Raw genomic sequence first — 20,549 nt, forward strand, 5'->3', positions numbered from 1 at the left:
CCACCAACGATCGCAATGAACAGGCCAAGTGGCTGAAGCTTCTATACTAGAGCTGTCCCCTTTAAATAGCGCCCCTCGACTCCGAGAAGGGCCTGCTAACGCTCCTTCGAACTGTCACTAATAGCGCTAGGCGTAAAGGCTCCGGGCGCCACCCAATATCCGCTCAGGCGCCCCTAAAAGGCGTTGCACAATGAAATGACGTCATGATCTGCTTGCGCTCGCGGGCGCGCGCAAACACTTAGCGCAGGCGTTAAATGTATAGTCAATATGGAAGTTGTCGCTATCTTCATTGCACCCACCCCAACATTAGGTAAAGCCACAATTCTCAGTCTCTTTAGGCGCTAACCGCTGGCGCAAACAACTGAATTTCTAGGCCTTTGGCTGCTGCTAGACATCACACATTGATGTTCATCTCCTTGATGCGCTATCAATTACTCATAAAAGACTGAGAGCTAGAAGAGTAACTAAAGGCTTTTATTAACAACAGAATGGAGGTCTGCCTCGAGTGGTCGACCGGTCCAGGATACAAGGGCTGGGGAGCAGTCACCTTTATACTAGGACCTGTGGGAGGAGTCAGCCGAGGCATGTCCAGGCATGTACACAGTGGAATACAAACAGGACAAACAGGAATACAAACAGTGGTTTACCACACTCCTTCATTCTTCCGTAAATATCACAAGAAAAAAAACTGACAGGTGCACAGCCACGGGCAAAGCCACAGGCACAGACTTATTTCTTGATTAGATGCACAACAGAAAATGCCATTCGCTGACTTGCAAAAAGGACTTGAAGTACTAGCAGGACTGCATTCTTTAACATTCCCTCAAACTATGTAGAACTCAATTTTCACTTATTCTTTGTGCGTTGATGTCACTCTGTAAAACAGTGCCAAAAATAAAGCACTTTCCTGTGCTCAGGCCACAAAACTTACAGCTGCAATCACATTGGCAGCTTCAGCCCGAACAAAGGCAAGAAATTGAGGCAATCGATATCTAGCATTGTGCAGGATTTCAAATTTAACCTTTTCTACCCAGTGAGAAAGAATTTATTCGCATGCTAGGAAGACAAAAATTACAGGACTCAAGGTGCAACCCTGCACCTGCACACAGTACTGAACCAATGCTGTAGAGCAGAACTCTGTCGGGGAGCTCAGACAGTAAAACCATTAGCCAGCTGCTGAATTTTAGCCACTTCGAAAAATGAAACTTGCCAGGAACAGGATGCAGTCTGGGAAACCTGAAAACTGCTGTACTTGGAGACCAGGCAAATACAGGAACCCTGAACACAGACTGGGGGTAACCTGAAACTGCACACTGCATCGGATACAGTGAGGCCTTTAAGTTACACGCAGCTCCATCTCACAGCTGCCTCTTATTAACTTACTGACCGTTTACTCAATCTAAACTTTTCAACAAAGACAAACGCGTGCACATTCTAAACATTCAGTAATATTTTGGAAGTCCTTCCATATGTTGCCGCAAGCTTTTAAGTTTCAAAATATTTTAACAGAATGGGACTTCAATCACACAGACTACACCACCTTGTGAAACAGCATGCCCATCCGCCCAGGGGGCCCAGCCGACATGTGTTAAAAAGGCACCAAACGTGCATTCGTGGCAGCCGGTTATAAATTGGGGGGTGGTGATGTCTCAGAACTGAGCTTAATTATTCAGGAAATAGGATTAGAACCGCTATCTCCAAACTGGAGCTGGCACAGCCACAGCAGGGCAAATAGCCTCCTTCTGTGTTGAAATTTCTATGATCCTATGGCAGAAAAATTAGCAAAAGTACAATTTCTCCCAATCGGATTGTGGAATGTCCGAACACACGAGTAACTCTAGAGCTGTTGATGTTTTAGGTTGAGAGATTTTACTGGCTCGTCACATGGTTCTTGGCTGTAAACTTACGTAACCATCCAGAAATACCAGGGCAAGGTAAATAAGCAGTACAAGCCTTGACACAATACAAGCCCTGTGAGAAAGAGCGCAGGCCTACCTCCCATTGCTGATGGGTTGTGGAGACTGGCGCGAGTGGTCAGACCAGTCTGACCGTTTGTCGGGTGAGCGTGAACGACTGCGCAGTCGCGGCCTCTCGTTTGAACGGTTGGAATGATCAGATGCCAGTGAATGAATTTCTGAAATATCTAACAACAAAATTCACAGGTTTGTGTGTTACTACTGAAAACAAACATCAAACTGAAAAATCAAATTAACAACCATTCACTGATTTACATAAAAAGCAGTTCTACAAACAATATAACATTGTACATGGCAGAATATTAATGTTTCATCTTTACAATTACCACCACATGGAGCACACAGCAATTGTTCAAGTCCTTAAGTGAACAATTTAAACTCTAATAGTGGGTGGGTCCTTCCAAGACTGGCTTATCAATTAAAGCGGAGAATAAAAGTCGATGGCAGATTTCCCATTGCGTGCTCAGTATTGCCCTGATAAGTAGCTAAGTTAATGCACTAAGTTTCTACACAATGTGACACTTGTATTCCGAAGCTAGGAGCAGTAAGAAATCACAACACTGTTCCTGAAGGACTATCGGTTCAAACACTCACCGTCTCTTTCAGAAGCATTTGCAGAAGGAATGCTGTCGTCTAAATCGGGCACGTTAAGGAGAGTGGCTCTCTCATCTCTCTGCACCACCATTTTAAGCTTGCCCTTTGACCTTTCTATTAGTTTCTTTGCGTCTCCCAATGACATGTTTTCTGTAACTGTGCCATTGATCTGTAACGGAACAAAAGAATCACAGTAAGGCAGAGTCTGGTGCCTAACCACAAACAGCACAGCCCTTATCTGAAGGCAGCAGTCACAGTGGACAATAGCTTGCTCTATATACAAGAAGTTAAAACAGTGCTAACATTTTCTTTGCTCTCTGCACTTGTATAAAAAGCATTCTCTTGAAAGTCCAAGGCACTTCCCTTGTCAGCATTTTCTCCCAAGTGTGACAACACTAACTTTAATTACAGCACTGTGCCACAGGGACTGTTTAACTCGAGTTAGAATTACAAAAGCATGTCAAATTAATTTTTTTTTAAAAACCAAGCTGCCATTGTGCTGGACCCAGAAGCAGAAGGCAAAACTCTGCTTCTTGCTGAACCGAGTAGCTCGACTAGATTGTGATACTTTGTACTAAACATCAATTTGATAAAGTTTTGGAACAGTGATGCACAATGTGACAGCAGAAGACTTAAAGATACAGGTATGCAGCGAGACAAGTGATTTTCTGTTGAGCTTGCACTGTTGTAAACAACATTTTCAAGTTGAGAAAGGTTTGGGACAAAGTGTCCTTTAGTTTGCTGAATGAGATGGTGCCGACACTTTAACTGCTACATATTCCGAACATGTTTCTTTCACAGCTGGAACTCACTGCAGAACACTGCGTCGTCAGCCGAATGCGAATTCCAACATATTCTTCAGAAACATTGCTTGTGTTAGTTTTTCTTACCCCGTCCTCTCACGGACTCTTGCTGGGGTATGGGTTCCATGAACTCCAGTCACCCTCCAGTACCTTGTCCAAGTGGCCATCTATCACGCAGCAAGATAGACAATGAGTGGTCGCAGACTATTTTACTTCACAACTGAATCCAATTCTGTTCTGTGTCCACACTTGCGTGGAATTAGGAGTGGCATGATAGTGATCAGAAGTAGAAATCCTTCAACACATTTTCCTCCCGAACTGAGGCATATTGTGGTTCCCCTCCTGCTGCCCCAGCTGAGAACTCAGCACAAACCAGAACTCGAGCGCGGGACCTTTCCCGATCTGCAAGACTCAACTGCATAAACTCGCAGAGCCATCAAGAGTGCCTACGAACATTGCTTAAAACGTTATATAAACAGTAAGGGTGCTGGTAACCATTGAGAAGAGCTTGGACTGCTTACCAGAGGACACTTATTCAAATCTTTTTCTCACCTGATTGGCATTTGCTGGGAACATTTATAAAGTTGTCTTGAGACTGACAGTGACAGAGGAGTTGCCTTCATCTGAGAGCAGTAAAACAGGCAGGATCAGTCCTTCCCTGTAGATCATCTCCAACACAGAACAGTCCACACCCAGACCATGTATTCTGCAACTTCCAGTGGGGTGGGAGAAAGGGATGAAGGAGAAAATCTGAAGGGGAGGTGCATGCTCAAGTTTTTAAGATGGGAACCAAAGGTACCTAACCTTCAATACTACATCTCCCTCGTGAATGTTCCCATCCTTGGCTGCCAGCCCTTCTGATGAGATCTCCTTTACAAAAATGTGGCTCGCCAATCGCAGACCATACTCTGTGGAAAAACAATGGACAGTAATTCTAAAAAACATTGACATCTGGCAACAACTTGTATCCTATTACATGGAACATGACTGTGCCAGGTGGCAGTCGTGTCCTAGTTATATTACTGCCTCTGATCACTCTTGATATTCAGCCAACACATCAGGCTACCATTCGCCCTCCCCACACAGCCCAATGTTCTCTCGTCAAGAAAGCACTAGTTGGAGATTGGTTCTACAGGCACCAGTCACTTTTAGACACTCTGCCCTAATGGACATCCACCATGTATGCACTAAGATAGTGAATGCTGACATGATATTCAACTGTGGAGGGCATCACAGCCAAGCATAATCTTGGTCTCACCTGTTGTGTAAAAACACTTCAGCAGTTACTGGATCAGGAGGAGCCAACCATGATTTCCCCCTCTAGCCCCAGTTACTGCGCTCATGTGGGAGCTCATGGAGGATAATTATAATCATCTTTTAGCTCAAGTACCACTACAATGGTACATTTACAACACATATATTCAGCAATTAAACTCATGTTGTTGGCAAAAGGCTTAAACATGCAGCCACAAGATACATCCTGTCTAATGACCAGTTTGGCATTCAAATGAAAAAGTTACTTTTTTGTTTTGCAAAGTTTTTGCTAACATTTTCAGTTAGACCAATGTCCCTGAATCCCACACAAAATCCTCTAAGCTGCTAAACTTCAACACACAAGGATAAGATAGTTGTGCAGCCATTTGTATTTTTCTGATGAACACACACCTTCACTTTTCCTTGATTTTACCAATGTCACTTTAATAGGTTTTGGTGGAAGATTTGATGAAACCGATCGTCGCTCTGATCTTGGTGACAAGCTTCTCTCTCTGCTATCTTCCCTCCTCCCAATGCTCCTCTCACTCCTCCTCCCGCTACAAGGACTCGGCCCACTCCGTCCACTTTTACGATCATAAACTTCCTCTTCCTCGTAACTATCATCCTCGGGCTCTGAAATGGGATGTCGCTCTGGTTCTGGCCTCGTTACTGGCATCTGAATTTTTCGTTTCCTCCTGATTGTCTGGAAGCATCAAAAAGTAAAGCATCAGTTGTCAGAACATGAGTGTTATTATTTTTCCTATTCTTACTGAATTCCACTGAAACTCTTGTAGCTGTTGCTCAGTGGGTAGCACTTTCGCCTCTGAGTCAGAAGACCATGGGTTCAAGTCCCACTCCAAAGACGAGCACATAATCCAGGCTGACACTCCAGTGCAGTACTGAGGGAGTGCTGCATTGTTGGAGGTGCCTTCTTTTGGATGAGTTGTTAAACCGAGGCCCTGTATACTCTCAGGTGGATGCAAAAGATCCCACGGCACTATTCAAAGAGGAGCAGGGGAGTTCGCCCAATGTCCTGACCAACATTTATCCCTCAACCAACACCTAGAAACAGAAGCAGTCCTGACAAAGGGTTTCGACCTGAAACGTTGACTCTATTTCTCTCTCCACGGATGTTGCCTGGCCTGCTGAGTTTTTCCAGCATTTTCTGTTGTTATTCCGAGAAACAGATGATCTAGTTGTTTATCTCAGTGCTGTTTGTGGGATCTTGCTTTGTGTAAATTGGCTCCCATGTTTCCTACAACAGTGACCACACTTCAAAAATACTTCATTAGCTGTAAGGCGCTTAGGGACATCGAGGTTGTGAAAGCCGCTACATAAATGCAAGTTCTCTTCCTTTAATTTATAATGATCCCTGTCATTTTAAAAAGAAACAGACTGGCTCATTTGTACAATGCAATGCTTTTTTCTTGGGGAGGGGAAAGGATTACAAAAGTTGGTTCTTTGTACCTTTCAGCTGCCTATGGGGTTATGTGGTTAGGTTTACAACTCATTAAGGAGGTTCGTGCTGGCGAATGAAACACTCTGCATTTCAGGCATTCAGCGTCAGCATCATGCACTCCCAGGTCAGGTATAGCGATGCAGAGTAAAGCTCCCTCTACTCTGCCCCAATGATTTGCCTCAGCCCTAGAATAGCACAGCTCCTGCCCCCATGTGCCATTGCTTCCATTTGCCACACACATAGTGACAAATGAGAGAAAGTTCTGTGCTGTAGGCCCATGATCACTGGACTGAGAATGGTCAAACTCATTTCACATGAGGACTTCACAGCCAGCAGACATTCATGCCAGCAGTCTGGGCTGGATTGGAACATCGGTCCCAGAGGTGAAAGGTCAGCTATATCACCTGCCTCCACTGTTTTTTAATGAAATCTGAAGAATCCCAAGGAAGTTTAAAAAAAAACAGAAAATGGAGAACCCTCAATAAAGCAACATAATAAAAACACAAGCTGTAAAAAAAAAAAACTCCCAACTTTGTTGATGAGCTCCATTGAGGAAATGCGCTTATTGAAATGTGAATAATTCCCAATGAGGAATAAGCTATCTGTGGTGGGCTGTGGTAGGTAGCATCAGCGAACAGTACACCAATACAAATAGAGAGAGATTGGACATTTTAGTTTGAACAAATACAAATTAATAGAATACACTACGAGCAACATCCTCATCCACACAGGCAGCATTAACACACCTCAGTACCAGACAGTTCCAACAGCATGGCTGAAAAAGATAAAAACAGTTCTAACAGAGTTCACATTTGAAATGTTAACCTGTTGTTTCTCTTTACAGATGCTGTGTACTTTTGGCATTTGTTTTCATTTTGTTTGAAAAAGACCAAGGCCCTGAACTTAACCCGCTCCTTGTTTAAGATGATTGCTTGGTATAGCCAAGGTGCTCTGTGCAATGTGCCCATCACTACTGAATAAACATACATGTAAGCAGACGGATGATTCTTGTTTTGTGCTAGTCCACGTTATCTTTTAAATGCCGTTTCAGTTTTCACTACACGTCGTCTGAACAAGATTAAACCTTGTACTTCCACTTACAATTTTTGCATTCTTTCCACTTTTCCGTAGCTGCTGGACAGCAAAAGCATGTTCCACGTTATCCATTGAAACGCCGTTAACCATCGCAACCCGGTCATTCTCACTGGGGGAGAAACAAAACATCAACTGACCCGAATGATGTCGTTCTCTTTGGTAACAAGCCATTCTTTCGATGGCAATGAATATAATCTACGTCTTTAGGCATCTTTCGGTTTCTATGTGCGATTGTGGGGTTTTTGATTAAGCAAAGCAAAACCCTTATAAAACAGGAAAAATGCTTTTAACAATGGACTTTTCATGGCCATTTTTGGGGACAGAGGAAAAGAAGTCAACCTTCGTTTTGTTTAATAGAAGTCTTCAGAGTCATATTTAAGTTAAATGAGGCAACAAGTTAGCGTTCGTGGATGAAACACTAACTCTCCTCTTATTCCAACCCAAACATTCCTTTTAAAAGTGATTGCATGCACTGTCGGTAGTTTTATATCAAATCTAACGCAAGAGTATTTGATGGCAACACTTTATAACCAAAATGGAGAATGTCCCATTTCCCCAAATATCTGATGAGCAGAGGCTGTCCACAGAAAAAACCAAGTTAGCCTAAAGCAGATTTTCTAATGTCCAACTCATCACTTGTACCTAAATGTCTCTTCTCTGGATTACAAAACCTTTTAGTTTAACAGCTGTGAACCCTATGGAAAAGGGTTGTGGGGGAGGCGGAGAAGATGGGATTATAAAAGAGTCAAAAGTGTATTGATGCATCTCATGTTTAATATTACCTATGAATATTAAGGCAACACACTCACGTACATCAGGCGGTACGAGAGAGGGTGGTTATTATGTGCACTTACTGCAGCAATCCTTCAGCAGGACCTCCTTTCAAAACATCAGAAATGACGATCGAAGTTTCCCCGCTCTGAAAATGCGGGTTATCTTTTCCTCCTGATATTGCAATTCCAAACCCAAATCCGGGAGCCTAAAGTTAAATAAAAAGGCACGGGTTACTGACTGTGACCCACAACCAAGATAAAAACCCAATGAAAGATACACAAACTAAAATTGTTCACATTGCTAATCCAAGTATAACTTATTTGTGACTACAATTATTTATAATCTTACTGGCATCACCGAATGAATATTGAACCATTTTGCTGCATTATCTTGTCGATGGAATGGTCAAACACCAAATGTAGTTGCCTCAGGTGCGCCATAATACAAGAACACCCAAAGCAAGTCCATGAATGAAGGGTGGCAGCATCACTATCCCTTTTCTCAGTGTTTTTCCAAGCAGATTTTTTCTTCATTCACATTTACTTTTCCAAACATTGAGTTTCCTCCCATCTCTTCCTCATTCCTTTTTTTAACCATTCCTTACACACAAAATTTATATGACTCAAATACCCGAGCAACAGAATTATCGTCAAAATATATGGTCTCTCAGAACTTTGAAGGTGTGAAGAGGAAAACAAGCACAGCATCACGTACAAGGTGTATCTACATCGGTGTTCATTCAATTTGGATTGTAGCAGAACAGCATCTGAGCATTCGCTCCCCTCATTTACATTGTTAAAAGAAGCGGTCATCGCAGACTCATTTTTTCATGCTAATCTGCCGAGAGGTAGAAGCAGCAGGACAAGCCAATGCGGTATAATGGGAATAGTAAGATATCCGAGTTAGTGTCCCACATCATACACCACTCCAGTGGAGGCTCAATGACCATCTTCCAGCTTTGCACTGTGATTCCACAGGTATGGCAAAACAGAAATTAGCGGAGGACTAAGTTCAGCATTCCAAGGTGGCTTGATCTTTCAAGCAATTTTCATATTCTGTAGTTACCTTGGTAATGGTTAGAGATGCAATCCATTCCACTGCACATGCACCTAGAGGTGGATGGGCTGAAAACCATTTCAAACTTGTTGCACTGGTAGAAAAGAATTGAACATGATGGCTATACCATTTGGAAAGCAAAGTTGTACTTGAGGTAAGTCAAGAAGGAACCAAGCATTTGACCGAGTGTGGCAGCAAGGAGCCCTAGTAAAACTGAAGTCAATGGGAATCAGGGGAAAGACTCTCCACTATCTAGCACAAAGGAAGATGGTTGTGGTTGTTGGAGGCCAATCATCTCAGCCCCAGGACATCGCTGCAGGAGTTCCGCAGGGCAGTGTCCTAGGCCCAACCATCTTCAGCTGCTTCATCAATGACCTTCCCTCCACCATAAAGTCACAAGTGGGGATGTTCGCTGATGATGGCAGTGTTCAGTTCCATTCTCAACTTCTCAGATAATGAAGCAGTCTATGCCCGCACGCAGCAAGGCCTGGACAATATTCAGGTTTGGGCTGATAAGTGGCAAGTAACATCCGTGCCACACAAGTGCCAGGCAATGACTATATCCAACAAGAGAGCATCTAACCATCGGCGAATCCCCCAACATCAAAATCTTGGAGGTCACCACTGACCAGAAACTTAACTGGACCAGCTACATAAATACTGTGGCTACAAAAGCAGGTCAGAGGCTGGGTATTCTGCGACGAGTTTCTCACCTCCTGTCTCCCCAAAGCCTTTCCACCATCTACAAAGCACAAGTCAGGAATGTGATGGAATACTCTCCAATTGCCTGGATGAGTGCCGCTCCAACAACACTCAAGAAGCTTGACACCATCCAAGACAAAGCAGCCCACTTGATTTGACACCCCATCCACCACCTTAAACATTCACTCCCTCCACCACCGGCGCACCGTGGCTGCAGTGTGTACCATCTACAAGATGCACTGCAGCAACTCGCCAAGGCTTCTTTGACAGCACCTCCCAAACCCGCGACCTCTTCTGCTAGAAGGACAAGGACAGCAGGCGCATGGGAACATCACCACCTCCAAGTTCCCCTCCAGGTCACACACCATCCTGACTTGGAAATAGATCGCCATTCCTTCATCGTCGCTGGGTCAAACTCCTGGAACTCCCGCCCCAACAGCACTATGGGAGCACCTTCACCACACGGGCTGCAGCAGCTCAACACCACCTTCTCAAGGGCAATTAGGGATGAGCAATAAATGCTGGCCTTGCTAGCGACGCCCAAATCTCAGCAACAAATAAAAAAAATTGTTTAACAAGTTTCTTGGGAGATGTAGAATAGGATGCGGTCGACCGTCAGAAATCTCCTCGTTCCAACTCTCCTCTTTTACCGCACGGTAATTCATTTCTAGAACTTGAAGTGGGGGCTGCTCCAGTATCCACCAGCTCCCACCACCGCCCAGACAAAACCTCCCCCACCCCTGTCCAACTTAAGACAAAGCTCTCCTTGAAGAGTATAAGTCAGCATTAGCAAAGGCTTGTTTCAATACATCAACTCTACATCTGCAAGTCTTTCAATTAAATGTTGCAATGGCCCAATAGGTGGCAAATTCCCAGGATAATGCTTGGAGATTTCCTGCAGTGGCTTAGGAAACACACACAGCTTAGAGAGCACACGTACCTCAGAGCTGGTAGTGTGGCATTCTGACAAGGGAGAATAAAGAAAAGCGGAAGAGTTTTAGCAACACTCACTGGTGCCCTACAATAGAAATGAAAACAAGCATCTGAATAAGGACTACATTAATTCTCCAAGCATGTAAAGGATGCAAGGAGGGCAGAAATGGGAGTAAGAATCTGGAACTGAAAGTTCTTGACGTCATCAATGCCACAGCCACTGTTCTGAAAACTCCAAATATATCCCCCAATAAAACAGGCCAACCCAGAGTGTTTAGATAGACCAGTGAAGGGTGACAATCTCAAGTCTCTCGTTACTGAAGTGACTGTAGAGAACAATACAGGGAGGTTCAGATATCACAATTCTGAACATTGAGTGAAAACATACTGGTCAGTCAGCAAAGCCAGGCTGTGAAAGTGCTGTTATTCTAAACAATTAATTACAATACAGCAGATTGCAATACTCATTTAGATCCTCTTCCTCCCGCTGATCTACCTTTTAAATTCCATCTATACCACGTGATGCCATCACCATGAAAAGGACATGTTCAATGGAGATCTCAATTGACAGCAACAGAAACGTTCAATGTCGTCACCAAAACCACCTCAATACCTTTGCATTTAGCTCAAATCTTTAATTAAAAACTTATATACATCTCAGTTAATGAAAGCATCAAAAAGAGAAAGCATGGACTGTGGGATGCCTCAATATTCCACTCACAGCAATGACCATAACCAGGAGTCACAAGCAAATCACCCACTTAAGATAAAAATCATATCTCAACCCAGCATGCATCCTGAGTTTTTACCCAAAGTTCTCCCCTCCTAAAGACACGAGTCCTTGTTGGAGCATGGCTCCTTAGTCACCCTCTAATGCCAGTGTGTGTTGACAAACTGTTCAACCATCGCAGCATCACAGTTGACCTCAATCCGACTCGTGCACACATGCACTGTCCAGCCGGGTTCACAGGATAGTAACCAGGAGCGAGAACCCTGGCTGATTTTTCCACTCCATACCCCAGAGGTGTTGAGGTCAATTGTAACCTCCCTGCTGCTACCCTGCTAACTCAGTACAGCCCGGGAATCAAACCTGGTTGAAATGGCTCATTTACAGTGTCTTTACCAACTGAGCCGTCAGGGTAGCATCCTCTATTTATTTGCTACATACAAACTTCTGTCAAAGCTCTATTATCAGCTGGAACCACATCTATTAGGTTTAAAAAGTTTAAAGGAAAATTAAGTTTCCTGCCATCTGGTCCTGACCTATTGTACATCTGAATACTCAATATCCTGGAGTTCACTGGATAGTTAAATGGAGCTGAAGACTCACCCTGTGAAGTGTGACTGTCTGCTGTTCCCAGATCACGGTTTCCTCCATGACTGTATTCTGCAACATAAGAGAGTACAAGTAAGTTTAGAGAGCAGCAATTGTTTTTATAAAGTGGCAATTTAGAACTAGTTGAAAATAAATTTAGATCAGATCATAAATATAGTCACAGAACTCGTGTTTATAAAAAGCCACATCCATGAAATCAGGTTTTCAAGCATTGCAGGAGAATGCTGCTCAACTACATTGTGATAATGAATTTTGCCAGTAAAATGCCACACGCACAACTGGGGAAAGGATATCGGTGCAGGTCCACAACACCAGATTACGTACAGACACTGCTTAATCTGAAAAGAAACAAATGACTTAAATCTGAACATTTATGAACCGTGCAGTTTTTACACTAATTTCGCCCTTTCCACCTTCTGGTTCCAGTGACCAAGTGACCACCAATGGCAAGACTTAGCATAAAATTCCAAAAAACAGTGGGAAACAATTCAGAAATGATACTTACATGCTGTTCTACCATTTCTGATCACTTCCTTGTATTTCTCACCACTCCCCTCCACCTACCCCCCAAAAAACTCTCCCTAAGTCGCTTACAACGGCACTTTCAAACATCCGAATGTCTAGCCTTTGGCCCGCTATTCACCACGATACTTCTGCAGCTGTCAATCTGCCCCTCAACTCCACCTTTGATGCACTTGCCCCGGTAAAACCCTTACTCTCTCTCACACCATGGTCATTCCCCCAGTATGGCCCAATCTTCACTCCCTGAAGTCCATGGGGCACAGACGTGAACGTACGTGGTGCACAACTGGTTTAGCCATTCATTGCCAGGTCTGGCTGGACTATATCAAGCACCATCAGGCCTTGCAGTACAACAGTGACTACAACCAATGAAGCACTTTTGAAGTGTAAAGTGTTTTGGGACGTCTTGAGGTTGTGCTATATAAATGCAAGATCTTTCTCTCCTTAATTAGGCCAATTTCTTCATATATATATATAAAAAAACAGGTGCACACTTGGCAGGGCAGGAGGGAGGGGAATGAGGAAGAGAGTGTTGCTGTGCAGATTATAAATTGGTGGTTGGTGTGGGGTTAGGAAAAGGAAAATACTTCATAAATAACTTTTTCTGAAGCCACATGGCCCAGCAGGACACCCAGAACACAACAATCTAGGGCACCAATAAAGTGTTAAACTGCTGAAATTGATAACGATCCCACGACCAAGAAATACTAAATGCATATAACTAAATGCGCCAATCATACAAATTAAAAATCGCATGTGTTTACATGCTTTGCTTTTAACTCTCAGTTCTATGACTTTCTGCAAGTTAATAGTTTATTTAGAAAATGGCTTAATCTCAATTAACAGATTAATTAGTTCAGGAAGCTTTCTAGTTTTATAACAAGTGCCAAAAAGTGCCTCCAGTCTTTAATCAACCTTGAACACAGGGCTTTGTTCAAACAATGCTGGTGTGAGATTACATGTTCGGACACACAATACACAGATTTGTTTCCGGAACTAAGAGTACCGAGAAAGAGGTAATCATTTGATAAACTGTTTTAAAAGTTACTGATGTAATTAAGGCAGGAGCAACACAAACAGACTTTGGTGCTGCAGGAACCTAGTTCAACATGAGATGAAGCAAGTCAGTCAGGACACGCTGTACTTTTAAACCACAAAAACAGTGAATAAAACACCCCCTTCGACAGCAAACAGCACAACCTGATGTGACATCCCTCAGTTAGACATGCCTTTATGGGAACTGGGCTTAGCTGATGGGGTTAGTAACAAACAGCAGAGGTGATAAAAATTTTAAGAGGGGCAATACGTGTGTTAACATACCCTAGAGACCCCAGTTTGAACAGTAACTAGCTACATTTACCTTTCCAAAAGAATCATAGGAACTAACACTAATGTTTTACTTTAACATGAATTTAACCAGATATATTGCTAGTTTAAGCAGGAGATAGTGTATGAACAGGTCCAGAGAAACATACAGTTAAAAAACTTGCATTTATTTAGCACCTTTCACGACCACCAGACGTCTCACAGAAATCACAGAAACCCCACAGTGCAGATAGAGGCCATTTCGGCCCATCGAGCCTGCACTGACACATATCCCACCCGATCCCCGTAACCCCTACACCAACACATATCCCACCCTATCCCCGTAACCCCACATATTTTAATCCCCCTAACACTAAGGGTCAATTTATCATAGCCAATCAACCTAACCTGCACATCTTTGGACTGTGGGAGGAAACCGGAGCACCCGGAGAAAACCCACGCAAACACGGGGAGAATGTGCAAACTCCACACAGACAGTCACCCGAGGCCGGATTCGAACCCGGGTCCCTGGCGCTGTGAGGCAACAGTGCTAACCACTATGCCACCGTGCCGCTCTCAAAGCGCTTTACAGCCAATGAAGTACTTTTGGAGTGTAGTTGTTGCTGTAATGTAGGAAACGTGGCAGACAATTTGCGCACAGCAAGGTCCCAGAAACAGCAATGTGATAATGATCAGATAATTTGCCTTTGTTGTTAAATGAGGAATAAATATTGACCAGGACACCGGGGAGAACTCCCCTGCTCTTCTTCAAAATAGTGCCATAGGATCTTTTACGTCCACTTGAGAGGGCAGATGGGACCTCAGTTTAATGTGTCATCCGAAAGACAGCACCTCCAACAGTGCAGCACTCCCTGAGCACTGCACTGGAGTGGTCAGCCTAGATTTTTGAGCTCAAGTCCCTGGAGTGGGACATGAATCCACAACCTTCTGACTCCGAGGCGAGAGTGCTGCCCACTGAGCCACAGCTGACACACAAGGAAACCAACAGTGCAGGCACTGTTTCCTTCGAAACAATTATAGAAAAGCAACTTACAAAGATTAACAGAAACCTACATGTGGAACATGGAGACTAAACAAAAATTGGAAGAGAGACAAACAAAATGCAACTCTGCAAAGGAGTTGTCCAAGGAACTGCATCAGAATCTGGAAATTAACTTGGAATTGGAAATATTCCTGGTACACAAGTCAAACCTTACTTATCTTGGTCCGATCAAAATCCGTCTTTTGGATCCCCCCCCTGGTGCTCTCTACTGCCTTACCACATCCCCTCTGATTTTCAGCACTAAGGGGGCAATATTGTTAACTTTACTAATTTTCCTGGAAAATGTCAACATAGATACAAAATAATTAATCCCAACTTTTTCATTTATATTAAGGCGGCAGGAATTTCAAGCTTTCAGGTAACAGGAGACATGAATTTACTTAAACACTTGCTCTTTTCTTTCCTGTTTAGCTGCATCCCTCATCTTACATAGAATTTACAGCACAGAAACAGGTCATTCGGCCCAACTGGTCTGTGCCGGTGTTTATGCGCCACACGAGCCTCCTCCCACCTACTTCATCTCACCATCTACACATCCTTCTATTCCTTTCTCCCTCATGTGCTTATCTAGCTTCCCCTTAAAGGCATCTATGCTATTTGCCTCAACTACTTGTAGTGGTAGTAAGTTCCACATTCTAACCACTCTGGGTAAAGAAAGACAACTTACATCTAACATAGCACCTTTAACCGTACCAAATGGAGAGTCTCGTCAACAGTAAGAGGGGAAATCAGACCGCAATATTAAATTTTAGTCCATTTAAATCCTCGTCAGGATTTTGAGGTGATGAACGTAAAAGAACATAAAACTGTAATGCTGTATGCTCCAACATGGAAATGCACTCAGTAGCTGCACGTGGAAAGGCTAGACATTGATATTAAAAACTTCAACTGCGCTATATAACACACACCTCTGGCTCTATTTAAAGATAAGTCTGGATGATTCAGTTCTTTCAAATGTAGTGAATTATTAGAAACTGACATGCAACAAGCTATCGTGATTCCCTATATTAAGCTGCTCAGACTACAGTATAAAAAATCTTGGTCATGTGTCTACTTTCAAAAAGCCCAACAAATCCAAATTGAAGGCACTTTTATAATTGCCCCAACAACACTGCATCCTGTTCTGGCAACGTGACATCCTGCACCATCGACCACTTTTACATTCAGACTGATGAGCTGGTCTCCGTAGGTGCATTGAGCTCCGCATTTATACCGAGAGCTGGTGCAAGGGGCTGAAACTAAAATCGACTTCCTTTTCCCTACTACAGAATCATGGGTTACAATGCCAATTGATTCCTGAAACCCAGGCCTCTCTATACTTACAAGTGCAGTGAACAGGAGACTTGCACGTCAGTAGGTGGCTACACTCATAACAGAGTGTCCTTAAGCACCAAGGAGAGTGACGCAAGAATAAGACGGTGGTTTCAATTCACCAATGGTCGGTGGCCATGAAGTTCAATATGTAACTTGGATTTTTGAAATACTTCCATAAGCTTACCCCCATTTGTACCCTCGCTCAGATCATCCAGTTTCCTCTCCCTTCTAGAAGCACGGTTTTGGTGAACACATCCTGATCTTGTTCCTTCTGCTTACAGCTGGGACTTGGTGTCCATCTAAACCAATGCTCATTAGTGTTCAGTGTCTAATCAGGACTCAGTGAACAATTTTTCTAATATTTACTCGGTGTATTTATTTTCTTCAGCAGCACCTGTTCAGCATTATTGGAACTCAGCTGTGGTTTTCTTTACCATATTAGTCACAACTATTTGAACAGGTTCATTGAAAGCAAACCCTTATGAGCTAACCAGCTATTTATATATGATTTCTCTCCCCACAGTTTTCTCCACTATTTCTTACAAGTGGTGACTAATGTTGGGGCAATAGTGCCAGCAGCTCGCCAGTATCTCCCAAGTGACATTTTTCATGCGAGTCTAGATTAGCAAGTCTCAGTAAGACATTTGCCCGACTAAACAAACCATTGCAGCAGTAGCATAGCCTTCATCACCAGCCTATCTCCATCCTTCCTTTCCTCTCGAGGTTTTTGAATGCGTCATCACCTCCCATCACTCTTAAATCCCTCTCGTTTCTGCACTGCTTATAGACCACCTTGGCCAAAGTCACCTTGGTGTGTTATTTCTCCCAGTCCTCCTCAACCTTTCTCCAGCACCTGACATGGCGGACCACACCACTCTACTCTACTGCCTTTCCTCCACTGCCCAGCTTCGTGGCACAATCCCATTCCTATCTATCCGAAATATAACTAGTGCATCTTTTCCCACCCAACATCTGGAGTTCCCCAACATTTATCCTTGGTCCCCCTCATTTACTTGTTGCTCCCTGGTCTCCGCAGGCATGGGGTCAGCTTCTATATGTATACTGATGACTCCCAGTTCTACGTTTCGATCACCCTGCTCAATCCCATGACCATATTTGTGCTGTCACACTGTGCTTGTCCAACATCAGGTCCTAGATGAGTCAGAACTTTTTCTAATTTAACAGAAGACTAAAGCTGCTATAAACTTGCGCACTCCACCAATTCCATTCCCCTCCCCAGCCTTGGGACTTCTTTTAATGTTAAAGATGTTGTATGTGGTAAACCACTTTTATCGTTCACTATCGTTACACTATGGTTATCACTGTTTATATCGTTACACTATGGTTATCACGGTTTACACTGTTGTATCACTACACAAGGTTACCTCTTGCCACGCTGTTATACCTGGGCTGACCACAGCTGACTCCACCCATGGCTCCGCCTGCTTGCCCAGGTATAAAGGTGGTCGACTGGCTGGTATTCCTCCTTGTTGGATCCGATCACCCGCGAGGGTGGGTTCTGTTATTTAGCCAATAAAAACCTATAGTTACTAACTTAACTCGTCGCTTTTCATGAACTGAATTGATAGGTATATCAATTTTATTGGCTAAATTTTGAAATGTCTGTACCGGAGCAGCCAAACGAACAGCCCCAGCCAAACGGCCAGCTACAACAGCCCCAGCAGCCGGCCTGGCTGCGAGCCCTCCGACCGCCGTACCTGGATCTAAACCCACAGGCTGCGAATTCAGCCCTCGACTTCGAACACTGGCTGAGCTGCTTCGAAGCCTACCTGGGAGAATCCGGCGTGCCTCCGGTATCCAAACTAAGAGTTCTGACCGCCCAGGTGAGCCCTAAAGTATTTGCGCTCATCCGGGACATTGCTACATACGAGGACGCCCTCAACCTGCTAAGAGAGCAGTACCGGAGCCCTGTAAACTCAATATACGCCAGGCATCTCCTAAGATCCCGCTCGCAACAGCCAGGAGAGTCGGTTGATGATTTCTTACAGGCGCTACAAATACTCGGCAGGGACTGTGACTTTAAAGCCGTAACAGCTGCAGAACATACCGATGGAAATATCCGCGATGCCTTCGTGAAAGGCCTTCGGTCAGACTACTCACGGCAAAGACTGCTGGAATCAAAGGACCTCGACCTGAAAACAGCTGCTATCCTCGCTCGCTCCTTGGAAGTGGCCCATCGGGACCTCGAGGCGTACTCCAGGTACTGTGCTGCGCGACCCTGGGACTTGGGCCCGACTCCGGCCGCAATACCCCTCGCACCGCCGCCCCTGGGGCCTACCACAGCGTCGGTGTCCCGGAACCGATCGGGACCGCCACCCCCGGTACCGGCTGCGACATCGGAGCCCCGCGATCGGGCCGCCGGCTGCTTCTTCTGTGGCCAGGCGAAACACCCGAGGGCGCGCTGCCCTGCAAGAAACGCGACCTGCTCCGACTGCCACAAGAAAGGCCACTTCGCGAAGGCCTGCAGGGGGAAAGCCACAGACGCCAGCAGTGCCTCATGCGAGTTGTGGGGGCGGCCATCATTCATCAAGGCCACAGGTGCCAGCATCACCTCGTGTGAGTCGTGGGGGCGGCCATCTTTGATCAAGGCCACCGACACCGGCAGTGCCTCATGTGAGTTGTGGGGGCGGCCATCTTCTCTGCCATTTTGTTCAACGTCGTGGGCGCCGCCATTTTGTTCACCACACTCGACCACCACCTCGTCTCCAGACCCGACCACCGCCTCACCCGCAGACTACAGCAGCTCGCTCAGCCATACACTAGCCTCCGTCACACTTGACCAAGCTCGCCCACATCACCTGTCCAAGTCCATGATGGACATCAAAGTAAACGGCCACGCCACGACCTGCCTGTTCGGCAGCGGAAGCACGGAGAGTTTCATCCATCCAGACACGGTGAGCTGCTACTCCCTCACTGTCCGGCCAACGCGCAATCGGATCTCGATGGCGTCGAGGTCCCATTCAACAGACATCAGCGGCTACTGTGTTGTGACCCTGTCGGTTAGGGGCACGGAGTATAAAAATTTTAAACTTCTCGTCCTGCCCCAGCTCTGCGCTGCCGTCCTACTAGGGCTGGATTTCCAATGCCACCTCCAAAATGTCACCTTGGCATACGGTGGATCCCTCCCCCCCCCCTCACGGTCTACAACCAGCAATTCCTAAACCGCCCACCGCGTACCACCTGCGGCCTATCCACCCTCAAAGTCCCGCCCCCCTCCCTGTTCGCTAACCTCACCCGCGACTGTAAACCCGTCGCTACCAAGAGCAGGCGGTACAGCGCCGGGGACAGAGCTTTTATTAGCTCCGAGGTGCAGCGACTCCTGAAGGAGGGCATCATCGAGGGAAGCAACAGCCCCTGGCGTGCCCAGGTCGTAGTCGTTAAGACCGACGATAAACACCGCCTGGTCATCGACTACAGCCAAACCATAAACCGGTACACCCAGCTGGACACATGCCCCCTTCCCCGCATATCTGATATGGTCAATCAGATTGCACAGTACCGGGTATTCTCTACCATCGACCTTAAGTCGGCCTATCACCAACTCCCTATCCGCCCTGAGGACCGCCAGTATACCGCCTTCGAGGCGAATGGCCACCTCTACCACTTCCTTAGGGTTCCCTTCGGCGTCACCAACGGGGTTTCGGTCTTCCAAAGGGAGATGGACCGGATGGTTGACCAGAACGGGCTGCATGCCACGTTCCCTTATCTAGATAACGTCACCATCTGCGGCCGCGACCGGCAGGACCATGATGTTAATCTGGAGAAATTCCTCCGTACGGCCCAACGGCTGAACCTCACCTACAATAAGGAGAAATGTGTGTTTAACACCTCGCGCCTTGCCATCCTCGGCTGCGTAGTAGAGAACGGAGTCATCGGCCCCGACCCCGAAAGAATGCGCCCCCTCATGGAGCTCCCCTTCCCCCACTGTCCAAAGGCGCTGAAGAGAACCCTGGGGCTCTTCGCTTACTATGCCCAATGGGTGCCCAATTATGCGGACAAAGCCAGACCCCTCCACCAGTCCACCTCCTTCCCCGACAGCAGAAGCATGCGCAGCCTTCTCCCTCATAAAGGGAGACATTGCTAAGGCCACAATGCACGCGGTGGATGAGTCTATCCCTTTCCAAGTGGAGAGCGATGCATCCGACTTCGCCCTAGCTGCAACCCTTAACCAGGCGGGGAGACCTGTGGCCTTCTTCTCAAGGACCCTCCAGGGCCCTGAGATCCGACACTCTTCTGTCGAGAAGGAGGCCCAGGCGATCGTGGAGGCAGTACGACGCTGGAGGCATTACCTGGCAGGCAAACGATTTACCCTCCTCACCGACCAGCGTTCGGTCGCTTTTAT

The 20,549-nt window shown here is 45.5% G+C and overlaps 1 protein-coding gene across 4 annotated transcripts in view; it reads right to left on the minus strand.

Annotated features, from left to right (window-relative positions):
- The window catches only part of tjp1a (tight junction protein 1a), a 229,205-nt gene that overhangs the window by 73,690 nt on the left and 134,966 nt on the right, over nucleotides 1–20,549 (minus strand). For all 4 annotated transcript variants that reach the window (XM_085972493.1, XM_085972494.1, XM_085972495.1 and 1 more), the window contains 7 exons: nucleotides 11,977–12,033; nucleotides 8,036–8,160; nucleotides 7,188–7,290; nucleotides 5,039–5,330; nucleotides 4,178–4,281; nucleotides 2,571–2,739; nucleotides 1,996–2,143 (listed from right to left, as the gene is read on the minus strand). In XM_085972493.1, coding sequence (XP_085828619.1) covers nucleotides 1,996–2,143; nucleotides 2,571–2,739; nucleotides 4,178–4,281; nucleotides 5,039–5,330; nucleotides 7,188–7,290; nucleotides 8,036–8,160; nucleotides 11,977–12,033 — 998 coding nt within the window. The remainder of the gene's footprint in view (nucleotides 1–1,995; nucleotides 2,144–2,570; nucleotides 2,740–4,177; nucleotides 4,282–5,038; nucleotides 5,331–7,187; nucleotides 7,291–8,035; nucleotides 8,161–11,976; nucleotides 12,034–20,549) is intronic.

The sequence above is a fragment of the Somniosus microcephalus genome, chromosome 32 (genome assembly GCF_052327205.1).
Source record: "Somniosus microcephalus isolate GS21.2 chromosome 32, FLI_Smic_1.0, whole genome shotgun sequence".
NCBI classification, from domain to species: Eukaryota; Metazoa; Chordata; class Chondrichthyes; order Squaliformes; family Somniosidae; genus Somniosus; species Somniosus microcephalus.